This window comes from Bombina bombina, chromosome 6 (assembly GCF_027579735.1).
Source record: "Bombina bombina isolate aBomBom1 chromosome 6, aBomBom1.pri, whole genome shotgun sequence".
NCBI lineage: Eukaryota > Metazoa > Chordata > Amphibia > Anura > Bombinatoridae > Bombina > Bombina bombina.
In genome coordinates, this window is record NC_069504.1 from 485,731,331 (window position 1) to 485,751,758 (window position 20,428).

Below are 20,428 nucleotides of genomic sequence, written 5' to 3' on the forward strand. Positions count from 1 at the left end.
CATACTGAAGCTATGGCAAACATCCCATATTACAGGTTTTCTGGATTAGTAGACACTAGCAGATGCCTGTCCCATGGATGCTACTCGGAAGTGAAGGCACAAGGACTCTGAATATGTTACATAATATTGCTTATACAGGCAAAATGCCTGGATCTTGCCCTGATGTCCCTCTATGTGACCACACACACATTCACACAAAACACACTCATAAGATGGAATTGTTTTCCTATAATGTGCTTTCAAACTGATCTATAGATGATGAAAAAGGACTAACCCCTTCACTTCCAGAGGAGCCTGCACAGTTTCACTGCATTTCTAACCAATGCATTGCCCACGCCATGTTTCAAATGTGAGAGTTGCAAGATTAGAGCATCAAGGCTTCGCATCTGCCTTATTGCATGGGGATAGATAGCTCCTCCAGTCCTAACGGAAGGGGATATTCACAGAATGTCAATGCAACAAAACAATTCCTTTTATTCTTGTTCATTGCTAAAAGATCTGCAAACTACTGGTTCTTTATGCACTTCATTAGCTAAGGTTGATCTCAGGAAGCTGTGGTTTGAGAAACAGAATTCCATGGCAGAAACTCATTGGGGATAGCATTATAGTACATTTTCTACCTTGTTTAAAATTTAAAAATGATTTTTAGCATAGCATTATGGCTAACAAGTATTGTTAAATCCCTTGCTGTTTTATAATTTAGTACACTAGAGGCTACGCTATAATTCCAAACCCTATCTAAGAAAAAATGGTAGTTGATCCCATTTCCCCTGAGCCAACTATATTTACAGCATATGGTGTATAAAAAATAAAGAGGTTCTTTCATATCTCAAAAGTACAGATACTGTTTGTAGACTGATGCCCTGACCATGTTTGCAGGAAGAACAGTTCATAAACTGTTGATCTATAATGGTGAGGAGTAATACTATGCAGATCTCTAGCAATGAGCAAGGTCAAAGGTTACAAGGCAGTTTTGAGTGGAATGGGTGCTCCTCTCTTCCACTATCCCATGCTCCAAATTCTACTTCCGTTGGTCCCTTTTCTGGCAAAGTCACATTGGTCACTGTTTCTGGGTTGCCACTCTTTATACGCAGGGAGAAGTCATGGGGGAACTGCTGGGGAAAGAAGGGGGAGCTTGTTGCTGGTGCATGTGGTAAGGAGGGCTGAGACACAGAGATGGGTCTGCCATCCTGTCTGAGCCGATTGAGGGGGACAGCAGCACAGCCACTAGACTGAGGGGACATGGCTGTAGTGTATGGGAGGAGCAGAGATCGTGAAGAACCACATTCTTGATTAGTCCTGATTGGTCTAGGGCGGAGAGTTGAAGGGCAGCTTGCAGGACAGTCTGATACCTGGCGCTGAGTGAGCAACACTGATAAGGGCCCAGACACTTTTGGTATGGAGGGCCCTGGTAAGTAAGTCTGTAGGTTTTGGCATTGTTCCAATGAGTGAGGAGGGAACTGCTGGTCTGATTGTGATAGTCTGGGTTTAAGGGAAATGGGGGAGGTGCCTGTGCATGCTGTCCATTGCAAAGAATCAACTTCAGCCGGTGGTGAGCAGGAAGAGGGTAGTTGATGTTTTACTTTACTTTCTGGGTAGGTCACTGGTCCAGGACTAACACAGGCAGCTGCAGAAAATCCTGCCAGCTGATGTACATGGTACACAGACTGCTGAGGCATGGACACCTCTACTCCTTTAAGGTGTGTGATGAGTGGAGCTCTATGTGTTTGGCGTGATCCATGTGTGATTCCACCAAATGCAGAGGCAGGAGGCCTAAAAATAGTGGCTGACAGATGAGAATGGGCAAGTGGAATTGCTACAGATGTTGTGGCAGCCGCTGCCTGCAAAGGAGCTCGTACAAGTGGAGTCCAGATAACTGGAGTTGGAGGTGTTGATGCTGAATCGCCCTCAGATTGTAGTCCATGAGGTCCCTTAGCCATTTCACGGTCATGCTGCACAATCTGTTGAATTATTTCATTTTCCTGGTAGTTGAGCACCCCAGAGCGGAGGTCGTGCTGTACCTTGTGGAGAAGCAGAGAGTTCTTCTTCCCTGAAAATGGCAACAATAATAAATATGCCTTAAAATGAAAAATAATTATAATGGCATCAATATTTTTTACTTAACAATATACTGTGCAAAGCAGATTTGCATGCTATATTTTGAATAATGCTGCTACATAAATAAATGTACTATTCTATTGGGTATTTATTTTTCATGCTTTATTACTTTTATATAGTATTCCAAATACATATTTTTTTAAATGGGACAAGACTTAGCCAAACAGAGGAGGAAAGGGATTTGGGAGTAGTAATAGATAACAAGCTAAAGATGGGTGCACAATGCAGGGCAGCGGCTTCAAAGGCTAATAAGATACTAGCATGTATTAAAAGAGACATTAATTCAAGGGAGGAAAGCAAAATTCTGTCACTATATAAAGCCCTGGTAAGACCTCACCCTGAGTATGGAGTGCAGTTCTGGGGACCGATCACAAAAAAAGATATTGCAGAACTAGAAAAAGTTCAGAGAAGGGCCACAAAGCTAATAAGGGGATTGGATAAATTAACCTATGAGGAGAGGCTAGCCAAACTGAGTCTGTTTTCTTTAGAAAAAAAGGCGCTTGAAAGGTGACATGATTACTTTATATAAATATATTCAAGGCCCATATTCAGAGATCGCAGAAGCTCTGTTTATTCCTAGGAAATTGTTTCTGACAAGAGGTCACAATTTAAGGTTGGAGGAAAGGAGATTTAATCTCCTGCAACGGAAATTTTTTTTCACTGTAAGAGCAATCAAATTGTGGAACTCATTACCAAAGGAGGTAGTGAATGCCAATACCCTAGATACATTTAAAAATAGTCTGGATACATTTCTGTATATAAACAAAATTCATGGATATGATTGCTAGTATTAAATGAGTCACCTTTTAGTGGGGTTATTTAAGCTTAACTGGAGCTTTTTGTAAGTATTTTAGATTTGTATAGGTTGAACTCGATGGACTTCAGTCTTTTTTTCAACCTTATCTACTATGTTATAGGAATATAAAACCCAAACATTGTCTTTCATGATTCAGATAGATAATGTAATTTTTTCCAATTTAACTTCTATTTTCTAATTTTCTTTATTCTCTTGATATCCTTGGTTGAAGATTATCCCTAGGTAGGCTCAGGAGCAGCAATTCACTACTGGGAGCTAACTGGTAATTGGTTGCTGCACTTATATCTCTGTTGCCATTGGCTCACCAGATGTGTTCAGCTGTCAGTAGTGCACTGCTGATTCTTCAACAAAGAATACCAAGAAAATTAAGTAAAATTGAAATAGAAGTAATTTGGTAAGTTGTTTAAAATTGTATGCTCTATCTGAACCATGAAAGAACAATTTCATGCATACTGTAAAATATTGAGATTGAATTATGCTATATTGGCACTATTTTATTTATTCCATTAATCTTATTGTTATGGTCAACTCATGAACATAACAAAACACTACCAAGTACAAGCCTATTTGTAGCCTGCCAGGAGGCCAAAACCTTGTTACAAGTAACAAATTGTATTACTACAATTGCCCCAGTTGTACATCAGAATGTTGGTTTTGGGGTCAATTAACAATGTCTATAGAGTCTACAGACTACTAAAAACTTTTTGTTGGAATTGAAGAAAGATAACAGTCCATAAGCTGAAATAAAGATCTCAAGGATTTAGAAAGGATATGTATAAAGGGATTTTTAATATCTCTTTCTAAATGGTCTCTATTCCCATAGATAACTAAAGTAAAGGGCCACAGATGACAATCTTACAGTTTAAGCTCCATTCCTATTATTATCTGAGGTAGTTTGGGTTGTAGCTCTCATTTGAGATGTTTGTCAAAGACAAAAGAATAAAGTAACCTCTCTCACCAGCTAGAGCAAGCGTTGAATCTCTTCGTATCATACCCCAGACAAGGTTGTCAGAGAATTTTAGGGAATTTCCTTGCTTTATTACTGTGCACTTTATGACCCTTTTTTTCCTAAGGTCCCTATCAGCTCCAGAGCACCTAGCAGTGTGCGCATGTGTTATGTCACATGTGGGGCTATGGGGTGATTATGTTTGCACCAAAAAAACTTCTTTCACCGTAGAATTATTTATGTTATTACTATTTTATTTGTGCACATTTATTAATGCACTTTGTGTATTTTTGTATATTTCTGGGTTGCTCTCTGTATGCAGAGTGAAAACACAGTGTCCATTCAGTGCACAGTGATTTAAGAGGTTCTGCTTCTCTCAAAACAGCATTATTATGTTGTAACATTGCTCTCAGCTTTTGTCACTTGATCACATAGAGAGTGTTCCATATCAGCTTCTGACTATTCCCTTTTGTCTGCTATACTTTCCTTTCTCCTAATGCTGTCAAATGAGTTGACTGTACAATAGCTATTTGTGAATGATTTGTGGGTTGTGTTTTTCAGTTTCTATGTTGTCACAGGAAGCACTGGTCAGGGTCTGGGGACCTCTCTTAGTTCTTCTCAGAAGTCTAATTCTTCCTCTTATTTATTATTTGTCCCTTCATGTTGACGTGAAAGAAAATGATAAATGGTTTGTATTTTATACAGATCAGGCCAAAAGCTTGTTCAATGCAGTTCTCTTTTTTTCAGATCTTAAAGAGGAAGTTGAAAGCCTATAACACTTAAATGGTTCTCAATGGCAGGTCTAAAAAGACTGTATCCCATGAGGCTATGCCTCCATTTCCTGACTCATTAATGAGGAATGGTTTCAGCCCACTCAGAGATTTTGTTTTTCTAGTAGCCTTGAATCTCTTTTCTCATGTGAAAACTGAATGCAATATCATTCTTGGCTCATACCTCTGCAATATTTTCCAGTGACAGAGTATCTAGGAGAACGCACATTTTATTTGACAGTAGCAGATCATTTATACATTTGGTACAAAAGCTTGATTTGGCCGGTCAGAAAAATGGACCTGCTCTGAGCAATCAACATTTTTGTACAAGAGAATGTTTGCTGTTTGTTTACTTCACACTAGGAATGTGCATTTGGATCATGGCCTGATTGATTTGAGTGATCCCCACACTAAGATCTGGATTTGCACAGATGTGGTGATCCCTCACTAGAATCAATCCAGCTATGAAAAGATCCGAACAAAACAAGTAACATCCTACTTTCGCATTCAGATCCTCACGAAGGATCCATCTGCAAAGCTCTACCTCACACTCTTGTAAATCTTTGTTTAAAAAAAAAAAAATCAATCGACCAGGTCAAAGAGGCAATGTTTGTATGACTCATTAAGATACAAAATTTTTTTACTAGGATGTAAAAATTATCCCAAGGACCACTCAAGAATTACAACTCCTTTCTCCCATGATTAATCCAATACAGTTGCAAGAACAAGTATTTAGAGCAGTGGTTCTTAAACATTTCCAGCCCTCGTCTCATTGGTTCCATTAACTAACCATCAGTTCTCCCCTAGCTTACATGCAAAATATTAAAGGTAATATGTTGGTTTCATTAATTAAAATATCTTGATATTGTTATATAACCTTTTTTAACTTTAATAGTCACTGTGCAGGAGTGTTATATACCACATTTAGTAATTACTTCAACATTCATTTATGTTAAGGTGATAGATTAGCTTGATAAAAATAAAACCAGTTTCTCAGTGTCTGGTTTTATGTCTTAAATCACCATGTCTAGAAATCTGAAGTTAATTTCTTTGCTTATAGCATTTATGCAATTTATCCTACTTACCAAAGTCTCATGTAGTGCACACAGCACAGTTTATTTCTGGTGACAGAAGACTTGAAAAAGCATTGTCAGATGACTGTGTGCAAAGCTACTCAGACGGGCACAACATGTCTCTTGCTATGTTTCCAGCTACTACATACTACTACTAATTCCCGACCTGTACAGTTAATGTTAACACAATGTGCTAATGTACAACACTGGTAAACAAAGGAAAAGACTTAAAAGCAGAGACTGGTAAAATGCCCAATAAAAGAAAAGTTGTTTCACTTCTAGACCAGTGTTTCTCAACTCCAGTTCTTAAAGGGACAGTAAAGTCAAAATTAAATTGATTGGATAGATAATTAACTTGTAAACAACTTTCCAATTTACATCTATTATCAATTTTGATTAGTTCTCTTGGTATCCTTTGTTAAAGGGTAATCCTATGTGAACTCAAGAGCATGCATGTCTTAAGCCATCTGGCACCAGTCTTTGCAACAATGTTTGTAACTATCTATAACATTTCTATAAATACTGCTGCTATAGACACATGCACACTCAGAGAAACTGAACCCAATTTTTTCTATCATGCTTCAGATAGAGCATGCCATTTCAAGCAACTTTCTAATTTACTCCTATTATCAATTTTTCTTCATTATCTTGCTATCTTTATTTTAAAAGCAGGAATGTAAATCTTAGCAGCCAACCCAATTTAGTTTCAGCACCATGGATAGCGCTTGCTTATTAGAGACTGACATTTACCCACCAATAAGCAAGCATAACCCAGGTTTTCAACCAAAAATGGGCCCGCTCCTATGCATTACATTCCTGGTTTTTAAATAAAGCTAGCAAGAGAACGAAGAAAAAATGATAATAGTAGTAAACTAGAAAGTTACTTATAATTGCATGCTCTATCTGAAGCATGAAAGAAAAAAAATTGGGTTAAGTGTCCATTTAAGATTTTTTAGCATACCTAGGTTTAGTCGTCAACAAAGCAAATTTGATAACAGAGGTAAATTGGAAATGTGTTTACAATCGCATACTCTATCTGAATCATAAAAATTTAATTTTGACTTTTCTGTACCTTTAAGTGCCCCTAACTAACAAGTCAGATTTCCATGATATCTTTATCAGGTGACGTAATCAGATGATGGGTGAGAGAAGGTTAGTAACCATGGTTACTGATCACCTGATTATTTCACCTGTGCTCTAGTTAGGGGCACTGATCTAGACTAAAGTGCAACTAATGATCATTGAGCTAGAAGGGACCCACTAACATCCTCTTACACTCCTTACCTATGATAATCCCAGTCCCCCCCTTCCATCTATCATGCCTATCAGTGCCCCCATAGCAATCCCACTGCCCCCAGTGGGGCAGTACTGTCAACTTTGGCAACCAGTGATTTAGAGGCTCATTGTATAACCTTTAGAGGTGCATAATTGTATATTTATTCCTATCTAAGCATTATTATTACAGGGATATGGAGGGAAGGTGATATATTTAGAGGGATCAGTAATAGACTTACTCAACAGAGGGCCCTGGTGCAAAAAAATGTTTGGGCCCCCAAGGATAACTCAATAGTAAGCAATAGTAATAATATACATGCTGCTGTGTATAATGATTTTGTATGAATAGATAGACCGTAGTTCCACCCCTGAGAGGGATAACATTGTGTGTTCTATTGTGGACTGACAATGTGGTAAGAGACACCATGCAAAAAAGGAGAGAATTTTTCTATTCTGTTTCTATTCTGTCTATCTGATGCTGTTATAATTGTACATGGGTATTTCCTTTTATTTTTAAGATGTCACCAACCTTTTCTACTGCGAGCACAGTGATACTATTCTACAGCCAACCTTTTAAATTCACTTTTTAACAGAATAGAAGATATAGGTATACTGGGTTAAAAGCCATCTATAGTGGAACAATAATATGTCACTAATACTTACCAATACGGTCCAGACGGTCGAGTGCAACACTCTCAAAGGCCCTCCTCATCATAGGGTACTCCTCAAGGACTTCATTAAAGTGATCCACACTCAGTGAGTATAGTCGACAGTATGTATCAGCTCTCACACTTGCAGTTCGACGGCCCCTTGTAAGCAGACAAATCTCTGGAGAGAATAAATGCAGGAGAAAACTTAGCACAAACAATGAATACAGGTAGCCCTCAGTTTACGCCGGGGTTAGGTTCCAGGAGGAATGGTTGTAAATCGAAACTGTTGTAAATTAAAACCCAGTTTATAATGTAAGTCAATGGGAAGTGAGGGAGTTAGGTTCCAGGCCCCTCTCAAAATTGTAATAAGTAACACCTCATACATTATTTTTAAAGCTTTGAAATGAAGACTTTAAATGCTAAACAGCATTATAAACATAATACAATTATCACACAACACAGAATATATAATTAAACTAAGTTAAATAAACAAAAACATTTGCTAAACAGCATTATAAACCTAATAAAATAATGACACAACACAGACTAAACTTGCATTTTTCTGCAAACAGTTCTTTCTATGCATTCCAATCTTTTACTGATTTATTGACAGGAAGATATTGTTCCTTTGAAATCTGCTCGATAGAGCAGGTCTGGTTAAACTGATTAATTTCAGCTTGCTTGGCTTTGCTGCAACACAAGCGGACAGCTCCACCTACTGGCTATTTTAATAAATGCACTGCTTCTCAATGTTTTTTAATAGCAGTCACATGACTGGAAAAAAAGGTTGTTATTCTGAAACGGTGTAAATTGAACCGTTGTAAAACGAGGGCCACCTGTACACAGTAGTTAGACAGCGGCCCTGATTACTCATGACTACAACTTATTCTATTTTAAATCTGGCTGTAGGCACAACATCTCCAACACACCACAAATCATGTACAAATTACTTTTTGGTGGGCTATATTTACCCGGTATTAGATGTTTCATCAAGATGCACACAATAGATGTGTATGGCAATGATGTGCAGTCACTAGAGGCAGGTGAGGCAGTGCTTCACCTCTCATATGGGCAAAAATATATATTTTTTTATTGGCTTTTTTAAAAAAAAAATTGTAATTTTTTTCCCCCCAGCATTTTTTTTTCTCACAGCTATATGTTGTGCAATGGAGAGGCTCAAGCAGGTCTGCCCACCATTACACAACATGCTGCGCCACCTACTGGATGCAAGTGGTTAAGATCATTGCATGGCCCATTAACTTCTTATTTGAGGCAGTCCTATTTGGGCTGAACCAATCCAGTGAGAGGCATTAGTAAGTGGAACTTAGGGTTGGGGCTGGATGTTAAATCATATAAAACAAAACAAAAACAGAAAAAAACAACTTTCATATATTTTGTTGCTGTCCTGTGAAGCTGCTAGCTTTGCTAAAGTGAAAAAGAGAGTTCTATTCTTCCCCTCTAAGTGCAGTGGAATGTGCCACTGTCACTTCCTGAATCCTTACAGAGCAGGAAGAGAGGCAGAGAGAGCAGTGTTTCAGCCACATCTTATTAAAGTAAGATTTTACTGAAAGGGATTCTGTTAGTGAAAATGATAATTTAATGAATGTGGTTTAGTGTTTTTTTACTCTTTTACAGCAAAGGATCGTTTTTGTATTTTGTTTACTCAAACTTTACACCCACTAACTTAGCAGCTTGCCTCTGTACTTCACACTAAATTATAGACTCACTTTCTGAACTCTATGTAGCTCTGCTGTTTTATTACTTAAAAATGCAGTGGTCCCTCTCCCCCCCCCTTGTGTGTGTGTGTGTCTCTCTATCTATCTATCCATCTCTCTCCTTATGTGTTGTTCTTCCCCATGGTCTCTTTCTCTCTCTGTCTCTCTTCCTCCCCCTCTGACTCTCATCCCTTATGTGTCTCTCTAACCCTCTGTGTGTGATTGTGTCTCTCTCTCTCTAACCCTCTGTTTGTGATTGTGTCTCTCTCTCTAACCCTCTGTGTGTGATTGTGTCTCTCTTTCTCTCTCTCTCTCTAACCTTCTGTGTATGATTGTGTGTCTCTCTCTTTCTCTCTCTAACCCTCTGTGTGTGATTGTGTCTCTCTCTTTCTCTCTCACCCTCTGTGTGTGATTGTGTCTCTCTCTCTTTCTCTCTCTCTAACCCTCTGTGTGTGATCATGTCTCTCTCTTTCTCTCTCACCCTCTGTGTGTGATTGTGTCTCTCTCTCTCTTTCTCTCTCTAACCCTCTGTGTGTGATTGTGTCTCTCTCTTTCTCTCTCAACCTCTGTGTGTGATTGTGTCTCTCTCTCTCTCTCTCTCTCTAACCCTCTGTGTATGATTGTGTCTCTCTTTCTCTCTCTCTCTAACCCTCTGTGTGTGATTGTGTCTCTCTCTCTAACCCTCTGTGTGTGATTGTGTCTCTCTCTCTCTTTCTCTCTAACCCTCTGTGTCTCTCTCCCCCCGTCTCTCTCTCCCTTTCCCCCTGAGTGCTTTTCTGTGTTTCTGTCTACCTTTTATTTATTTAATTAATGAATTGGTAGTGCCATCTGATGGTGTGGCTTTATTTAAAGGGGTGGGGTCAAGCGCCCCACCATCTTTTAATTTCACCAGCCGCCACTGGATCAAGACATTTTTATATTTACTGAATAATGAAAGAATCTATAAGCATAATTTGCAGCATTAAAGTAAAAAGTATGTTTTAAACATATTTTAATGGGCATGGATTTCTAGATCTCATAATCAGAGCAAGCATTGTGTTATCTGGCAAGAGTTTCTGTTACAATCCTTTTAGACTAAAATCAGATGTATACTAAGTTGACCAGTTTTCCAAGATACCATTTAAAAGGGACATGAAACCCATATGAAACCCATATGCAAATTTAAATAACTTTCCAATTTACATCTAATATCTAATGTTCTTCATTCTTTGGATATCCTTTGTTGAAAATCATATCTAAATATGCTCAGTAGCTGCTAATTGGTGGCTGCACATAGATACCTCATGTGATTGGCTCACCCATGTGCATTGTTATTTCTTCAACAAAGGATATCTAAAGAATAAAGGTGTATCCTAGCCACTGCCTCACCAGCCTCTGACGTCACTGCACGTCACTGGTGTATGGGTAGGAATGGCTGCTGGAAGAGACATTGGTATGAGAGGGAAGTGTAAGCACGGCAAGTTATTGATGTCATGTTACTGGACTTTATAGCTCAGTGACATTTAGATGTTTTTTAGTGTATTAGAGCCAAGATAGGCTCACGTCCAGAGCAGTAGCCAACATCTGAGGGCAAAGCTGAAAAATGTACCTTATAAGTAAAAAAAAGTTTGACTATTAGAATCCTTATCAACGCCTAAACTTCTAAAAATTTGATTAGGTCTTCTAATAAAAAAAGACAATTACCAAAACATTAAATAATCCTCTTTTCTTGCATGAGAAAAAAAAACATTAGTGGAGTTTTGGCAAAATAAATGTTACAAAGGAAGAGAGTAAAGATAATGTATGTAATGAGTAATGATAACAGAACTGCAAACTGCTTAAAACATTAAAGGGATAGACTTTTCAAAATTAAAATGTGCACAGGTTCATTTAAATTTTAAATATAATTTCATTTGCAAAAATGCTTCTAGTAAAAGTGTTTTTCAGAGGCATACTTGCATATGCTGTGAGTGCCAGTGCACCAGTATTCAGGCTCAGAGAGCTGGCAGTGGTGTGTATTGTGAAAATGTAAGTTGTGTCACACAAGCCACTGCTGACTATATGAGAAGATGGTGGTGCTTGAGTATTGGTACATGGGCCCTCACAGCATATGTGCGTATGCCACTGAAAAACAGCAATAACTTTTACTAGAAGCATTTCCTTTTAAATAGCAGCATTTTTCCTAATGGAAGTATATTGCAAAAATGCTGTTATTTAAAAAATAGATGTTGAAGCATTATCAATAAAACTAAATGAGTAAACAGTACTAAATTTCACATACAATGGGTTGAACTGCTGCACCAATCAATGACAAAAAAGCTACCCAGCAATCATGAGGAATGGATGATTATAATCTTTCTAAATTTTTCCACTTGCTTTTAAGGAACACATTTTTAAAATTAACATGAAATATGCTTATATTATGTGCATGCCTGCTACAGATATCTGATTTTCTAGCTATGTTCTGTGCTTGCATTATATATTTTATATTATCTGCATGACTGCTACAGATATCTAATTATCTAGCTATGTTCTGTGCTTGCATTATATATTTTATCATATCTGCATGACTGCTACAGATATCTGATTGTCTAGCTATGTTCTGTGATTGCATTATATATTTTATCATATCTGCATGACTGCTACAGATATCTGATTGTCTAGCTATGTTCTGTGCTTGCATTATATATTTTATCATATCTGCATGACTGTTACAGATATCTAATTATCTAGCTATGTTCTGTGCTTGCATTATATATTTTATATTATCTGCATGACTGCTACAGATATCTAATTATCTAGCTATGTTCTGTGCTTGCATTATATATTTTATCATATCTGTATGACTGCTACAGATATCTGATTGTCTAGCTATGTTCTGTGTTTGCATTACATTTTATGTTAAGTATATATAGCCTTCTGAATTCCCTGCTTCTACTTCATTCAGACTAAGGACGATCAGCTCATAAAGCTTCCAGGACTTCTGTAACATCCAGTCGACTAATTGGTAAGTGTTTGGGCCGACCTGGGACTGTAAACTTTGGGAATGTTTTTGTTATAGACTAAGAAACTTTCTAATCACAGAGAGATACCTATAACCAGGGATGGATTGGGAATAAAAAGCAGCCCTGGAAATATATAAAGACCAGCCCTATTTTCCGTTGAGTCAGTAGAATGCACATGCACCATTTTTTTCAAAGGGGGTTACTGGGACACTCCCTCCACAGTATTTTTTTCAGAATTAAATAATATTACTTTGTATTAAATAAAAATGTCAGATTTAAGTTATATAGGCACTCTACAACCCAGTTGCATCCATTAGTCAGCCCTTTAAATTGTAGCTTTCCAGCCCCAGCTGCTGCAGCCCACCGGGAAATCTCCTGGTATGCTGGTAGGCCAATCCGGCCCTGCCTATAACAAAGTGGCAGTTGGGAGGTTCACTTTGGGCAATTTTCTTCATGAAGATTAAAACAGATAACACAGCTTACCTAATTATTACATTCAGAAAAGTTGATAAAGTGTTTAGCAGGTATAAAAGACCCTTGTTATTTCCCATTCCACTTAACAAAATAATCTTTGTATACAAACTTCTAAACTACTGCCAGTGACCCTCCTGCATATGAGAGAATTTCCTGTAATAATTTCATTAAAACTGTCATTTATGTAAGTAGTGGCCATGACCAATAGATGGCAGCAGAACACAAGTGTGTGGCACCTAGATATTTCCAATGGCCGTTTGAAAAAATAATTGCTTGCATAGTACCTGGAAGCCCTTCTGAAATGACTTTGTCCTGCGTAAATGCTGCACTATCACATTTTCACACTGTGCACCATGAAGAGCTGGTATACTATTTATGTTTATTGCTTATGCTGCAACTTGATCTGAATAATACCATTTGGTGCATTTTCCTTCAGATGCTGTTTAGGATTTGCTAAATAAATCCAAAATTCTAGGTGAGTATCTAACAGGCCAAGATTCTGTCAAGGGATGTGTTAATTAGAAAGAGTTTCTTATATCTATCTATTAGTCTCTAACTATATCACCCATCCCAAACCATTTCAGTTTGCAGGGTAAAAATATATTTTTTTCGGGCTACCTTTTCAGTGGTATTCCAATCCACTAATAATGCATCTGTAATTTGTTAAGCAGCCTGCATTACATATTATATATTCAATCTAACTTCAACATCACACAATTATTAAATAAAGATTCATGCAGTAACTTAAAGGGACACTAAATCCAATCTTTTTCTTTCATGTTCCAGATAGAGCATGCAATGTTAAGCAACTTTCTAATTTACTCCTATTATCAATTTTTCTTCATTCTCTTGTTATATTTATTTGAAAAGCAGGAATGAAAGCTCTTAGGAGCTGGCTCATTTTAGGTTCAGCACCTGGGTAGTGCTTGCTGATTGGTGGCAAAATGTAGCAAACATCTCTGAGTTGCCCAAGCCTGGAAAAGTTCCAACTGATCCTGGTTATTATCAGCCTATCTCTTTGCTTAATTCTGATATAAAGATCTTTGCAAAAATCTTAATGCTCTTCTATCAAGACTTCTCTACATGTATAAAATGGGCTTTGTCTGACTCGAGGAGGCAAGAAACAATGCTGTCAGACCAGGAGTTCCTTGGAAGGAATCCTTGCCCAGCCCTTTACCCACCTTACAAAACTATGGAGTTTCAGTGATTTCGGTGCTTTTACTAATTTTTTTTTATATGCACGGGGCAATGTGGGACAGATGGCAAGCTTCCCGGGACAGTGGGACAGACCCCTAAAATCGGGACTGTCCCATGAAAATCAGGACAGTTGGGGGATATGCTTTTGTTATGTAAAAAATGTCCTCAAAATATTAAATATAAAGTTTAATCACCATTACCAGTACATTTTTGGTTAAAAGAGGTAAGAATAATCACTGGACCTAGATCCAGGAACCATCTGAACAAAAGATGTATCCAAAATATGAAATTACAACATTTTGAAAAAAAACTTTCCAAAATTCTAGTTAAAATTGACAACAATAAAAAAATTATATACTGATAAATTGGTAAATTGAGTAAAATAAATAAATAAATAAAATAGATGGCAAAAAAGTAGACAAAAAAAAAAGAAGACAAAATCTGAAGGGGACCAGGCTCTAACAAATTTAGAAAGTGGAAGGTTATTGATCATACCCTATATTTAAATAAAAAAGAATTACTGCAACTACCAGCCATCCCTCAGGGGACAGGTAGCCATGGATGGCTGACACAGTTGATAATGATGTATCTACTCAATGGATGGTTGGGACTGGGACATAATGAGTAATATGAAGGATTATAGATGGAAAAAATATTTTAATAAATCCAATTTCCACTACCCTATTGCCATGAGGGAAGCTGTAAATAGGCAACACGCTGTGGATTTTGGGTATAACTCCTGCTTAGAACCTGCCTGTGCCCTTCTTCTAGGGGTGATAATACTCTGTTGAGATTTGACAGTGTTGGAAAGCAACACACATACAGACTTGTATTTCTTTCATGTAATTAGCAAGAGTCCATGAGCTAGTGACGTATGGGATATACATTCCTACCAGGAGGGGCAAAGTTTCCCAAACCTCAAAATGCCTATAAATACACCCCTCACCACACCCACAATTCAGTTTTTACAAACTTTGCCTCCGATGGAGGTGGTGAAGTAAGTTTGTGCTAGATTCTACGTTGATATGCGCTCCGCAGCAAGTTGGAGCCCGGTTTTCCTCTCAGCGTGCAGTGAATGTCAGAGGGATGTGAGGAGAGTATTGCCTATTTGAATGCAGTGATCTCCTTCTAAGGGGTCTATTTCATAGGTTCTCTGTTATCGGTCGTAGAGATTCATCTCTTACCTCCCTTTTCAGATCGACGATATACTCTTATATATACCATTACCTCTGCTGATTCTCGTTTCAGTACTGGTTTGGCTATCTGCTATATGTAGATGAGTGTCCTGGGGTAAGTAAGTCTTATTTTCTGTGACACTCCTAGCTATGGTTGGGCACTTTGTTTATAAAGTTCTAAATATATGTATTCAAACATTTATTTGCCTTGACTCAGAATGTTCAACTTTCCTTATTTTCAGACAGTCAGTTTCATATTTGGGATAATGCATTTTAATTTAACATTTTTCTTACCTTAAAATTTGACTTTTTCCCTGTGGGCTGTTAGGCTCGCGGGGGCTGAAAATGCTTCATTTTATTGCGTCATTCTTGGCGCGGACTTTTTTGGCGCAAAAATTCTATTTCCGTTTCCGGCGTCATACGTGTCGCCGGAAGTTGCGTCATTTTTTTGACGTTATTTTGCGCCAAAAATGTCGGCGTTCCGGATGTGGCGTCATTTTTGGCGCCAAAAAGCATTTAGGCGCCAAATAATGTGGGCGTCTTATTTGGCGCGAAAAAATATGGGCGTCACTTTTGTCTCCACATTATTTAAGTCTCATTTTTTATTGCTTCTGGTTGCTAGAAGCTTGTTCTTTGGCATTTTTTCCCATTCCTGAAACTGTCATTTAAGGAATTTGATCAATTTTGCTTTATATATATGTTGTTTTTTCTCTTACATATTGCAAGATGTCTCACGTTGCATCTGAGTCAGAAGATACTACAGGAAAATCGCTGTCAAGTGCTGAATCTACCAAAGCTAAGTGTATCTGCTGTAAACTTTTGGTAGCTATTCCTCCAGCTGTTGTTTGTATTGATTGTCATGACAAACTTGTTAAAGCAGATAATATTTCCTTTAGTAAAGTACCATTGCCTGTTGCAGTTCCTTCAACATCTAAGGTGCAGAATGTTCCTGATAATATAAGAGATTTTGTTTCTGAATCCATAAAGAAGGCTATGTCTGTTATTTCTCCTTCTAGTAAACGTAAAAAATCTTTTAAAACTTCTCTCCCTACAGATGAATTTTTAAATGAACATCATCATTCTGATTCTGATGATTCCTCTGGTTCAGAGGATTCTGTCTCAGAGGTTGATGCTGATACATCTTCATATTTATTTAAAATGGAATTTATTCGTTCTTTACTTAAAGAAGTACTAATTGCTTTAGAAATAGAGGATTCTGGTCCTCTTGATACTAATTCTAAACGTTTAGATAAGGTATTTAAAGCTCCTGTGGTTATTCCAGAAGTTTTTCCTGTTCCTAATGCTATTTCTGCAGTAATTTCCAAAGAATGGGATAATTTGGGTAATTCATTTACTCCTTCTAAACGTTTTAAGCAATTATATCCTGTGCCGTCTGACAGATTAGAATTTTGGGACAAGATCCCTAAAGTTGATGGGGCTATTTCTACCCTTGCTAAACGTACTACTATTCCTACGTCAGATGGTACTTCGTTTAAGGATCCTCTAGATAGGAAAATTGAGTCCTTTCTAAGAAAAGCTTATCTGTGTTCAGGTAATCTTCTTAGACCTGCTATATCTTTGGCTGATGTTGCTGCAGCTTCAACTTTTTGGTTGGAAACTTTAGCGCAACAAGTAACACATCGTGATTCTCATGATATTATTATTCTTCTTCAGCATGCAAATAATTTTATCTGTGATGCCATTTTTGATATTATCAGAGTTGATGTCAGGTTTATGTCTCTAGCTATTTTAGCTAGAAGAGCTTTATGGCTTAAAACTTGGAATGCTGATATGGCTTCTAAATCAACTTTACTTTCCATTTCTTTCCAGGGTAACAAATTATTTGGTTCTCAGTTGGATTCCATTATTTCAACTGTTACTGGTGGGAAAGGAACTTTTTTACCACAGGATAAAAAATCTAAGGGTAAAAACAGGGCTAATAATCGTTTTCGTTCCTTTCGTTTCAACAAAGAACAAAAGCCTGATCCTTCATCCTCAGGAGCAGTTTCAGTTTGGAGACCATCTCCAGTCTGGAATAAATCCAAGCCAGCTAGAAAGGCAAAGCCTGCTTCTAAGTCCACATGAAGGTGCGGCCCTCATTCCAGCTCAGCTGGTAGGGGGCAGGTTACGTTTTTTCAAGGAAATTTGGATCAATTCTGTTCACAATCTTTGGATTCAGAGCATTGTTTCAGAAGGGTACAGAATTGGTTTCAAGTTAAGACCTCCTGCAAAGAGATTTTTTCTTTCCCGTGTCCCAGTAAATCCAGTAAAAGCTCAAGCATTTCTGAAATGTGTTTCAGATCTAGAGTTGACTGGAGTAATTATGCCAGTTCCAGTTCCGGAACAGGGGATGGGGTTTTATTCAAATCTCTTCATTGTACCAAAGAAGGAGAATTCTTTCAGACCAGTTCTGGATCCAAGAATTTTTACAAAGGTTCTCGGTGCCCTGCTGTCTGTAATCAGAGAACAGGGTATTGTGGTATTTCCTTATTTGGACGATATCTTGGTACTTGCTCAGTCTTTACATTTAGCAGAATCTCATACGAATCGACTTGTGTTGTTTCTTCAAGATCATGGTTGGAGGATCAATTTACCAAAAAGTTCTTTGATTCCTCAGACAAGGGTAACCTTTCTGGGTTTCTAGATGGATTCAGTGTCCATGACTCTGTCTTTAACAGACAAGAGACGTCTAAAGTTGATTACAGCTTGTCGAAACCTTCAGTCACAATCATTCCCTTCGGTAGCCTTATGCATGGAAATTCTAGGTCTTATGACTGCTGCATCGGACGCGATCCCCTTTGCTCGTTTTCACATGCGACCTCTTCAGCTCTGTATGCTGAAGCAATGGTGCAAGGATTACACGAAGATATCTCAATTAATATCTTTAAAACCGATTGTTCGACACTCTCTAACATGGTGGACAGATCACCATCGTTTAATTCAGGGGGCTTCTTTTGTGCTTCCGACCTGGACTGTAATTTCAACAGATGCAAGTCTCACAGGTTGGGGAGCTGTGTGGGGATCTCTGACGGCACAAGGAGTTTGGGAATCTCAGGAGGTGAGATTACCGATCAATATTTTGGAACTCCGTGCAATTTTCAGAGCTCTTCAGTTTTGGCCTCTTCTGAAGAGAGAATCGTTCATTTGTTTTCAGACAGACAATGTCACAACTGTGGCATACATCAATCATCAAGGAGGGACTCACAGTCCTCTGGCTATGAAAGAAGTATCTCGAATTTTGGTTTGGGCGGAATCCAGCTCCTGTCTAATCTCTGCGGTTCATATCCCAGGTGTAGACAATTGGGAAGCGGATTATCTCAGTCGCCAAACGTTGCATCCGGGCGAATGGTCTCTTCATCCAGAGGTATTTCTTCAGATTGTTCAAATGTTGGAACTTCCAGAAATAGATCTGATGGCGTCCCATCTAAACAAGAAACTTCCCAGGTATCTGTCCAGATCCCGGGATCCTCAGGCGGAGGCAGTGGATGCATTATCACTTCCTTGGAAGTATCATCCTGCCTATATCTTTCCGCCTCTAGTTCTTCTTCCAAGAGTAATCTCCAAGATTCTGAAGGAATGCTCGTTTGTTCTGCTGGTAGCTCCGGCATGGCCTCACAGGTTTTGGTATGCGGATCTTGTCCGGATGGCCTCTTGCCAACCGTGGACTCTTCCGTTAAGACCAGACCTTCTGTCACAAGGTCCTTTTTTCCATCAGGATCTGAAATCCTTAAATTTAAAGGTATGGAGATTGAACGCTTGATTCTTGGTCAAAGAGGTTTCTCTGACTCTGTGATTAATACTATGTTACAGGCTCGTAAATCTGTATCTCGAGAGATATATTATAGAGTCTGGAAGACTTATATTTCTTGGTGTCTTTCTCATCATTTTTCCTGGCATTCTTTTAGAATACCGAGAATTTTACAGTTCCTTCAGGATGGTTTAGATAAGGGTTTGTCCGCAAGTTCTTTGAAAGGACAAATCTCTGCTCTTTCTGTTCTTTTTCACAGAAAGATTGCTATTCTTCCTGATATTCATTGTTTTGTACAAGCTTTGGTTCGTATAAAACCTGTCATTAAGTCAATTTCTCCTCCTTGGAGTTTGAATTTGGTTCTGGGAGCTCTTCAAGCTCCTCCGTTTGAACCTATGCATTCATTGGACATTAAATTACTTTCTTGGAAAGTTTTGTTCCTTTTGGCCATCTCTTCTGCCAGAAGAGTTTCTGAATTATCTGCTCTTTCTTGTGAGTCTCCTTTTCTGATTTTTCATCAGGATAAGGCAGTGTTGCGAACTTCTTTTGAATTTTTACCTAAAGTTGTGAATTCCAACAACATTAGTAGAGAAATTGTGGTTCCTTCATTATGTCCTAATCCTAAGAATTCTAAGGAGAAATCGTTGCATTCTTTGGATGTTGTTAGAGCTTTGAAATATTATGTTGAAGCTACGAAATCTTTTCGTAAGACTTCTAGTCTATTTGTTATCTTTTCCGGTTCTAGAAAAGGCCAGAAAGCTTCTGCCATTTCTTTGGCATCTTGGTTGAAATCTTTAATTCATCTTGCCTATGTTGAGTCGGGTAAAACTCCGCCTCAGAGAATTACAGCTCATTCTACTAGGTCAGTTTCTACTTCCTGGGCGTTTAGGAATGAAGCTTCGGTTGACCAGATCTGCAAAGCAGCAACTTGGTCCTCTTTGCATACTTTTACTAAATTCTACCATTTTGATGTATTTTCTTCTTCTGAAGCAGTTTTTGGTAGAAAAGTACTTCAGGCAGCGGTTTCAGTTTGAATCTTCTGCTTATGTTTTTCGTTAAACTTTATTTTGGGTGTGGATTATTTTCAGCAGGAATTGGCTGTCTTTATTTTATCCCTCCCTCTCTAGTGACTCTTGTGTGGAAAGATCCACATCTTGGGTAGTCATTATCCCATACGTCACTAGCTCATGGACTCTTGCTAATTACATGAAAGAAAACATAATTTATGTAAGAACTTACCTGATAAATTCATTTCTTTCATATTAGCAAGAGTCCATGAGGCCCGCCCTTTTTTTGTGGTGGTTATGATTTTGTATAAAGCACAATTATTCCAATTCCTTATTTTATATGCTTTCGCACTTTTTTATCACCCCACTTCTTGGCTATTCGTTAAACTGAATTGTGGGTGTGGTGAGGGGTGTATTTATAGGCATTTTGAGGTTTGGGAAACTTTGCCCCTCCTGGTAGGAATGTATATCCCATACGT

General features: G+C 38.1%; 1 protein-coding gene across 1 annotated transcript in view; it reads right to left on the reverse strand.

Annotated features, from left to right (window-relative positions):
* Window positions 1-953: 953 nt before the first annotated feature.
* The window catches only part of HCN4 (hyperpolarization activated cyclic nucleotide gated potassium channel 4), a 302,556-nt gene continuing 283,081 nt past the window's right edge, over window positions 954-20,428 (reverse strand). The window contains exons 7-8 of the mRNA XM_053719874.1: window positions 7,663-7,827; window positions 954-2,050 (exon numbers count right to left, since the gene is read on the reverse strand). Of these exons, the coding sequence (XP_053575849.1) occupies window positions 954-2,050; window positions 7,663-7,827 (1,262 nt within the window). The remainder of the gene's footprint in view (window positions 2,051-7,662; window positions 7,828-20,428) is intronic.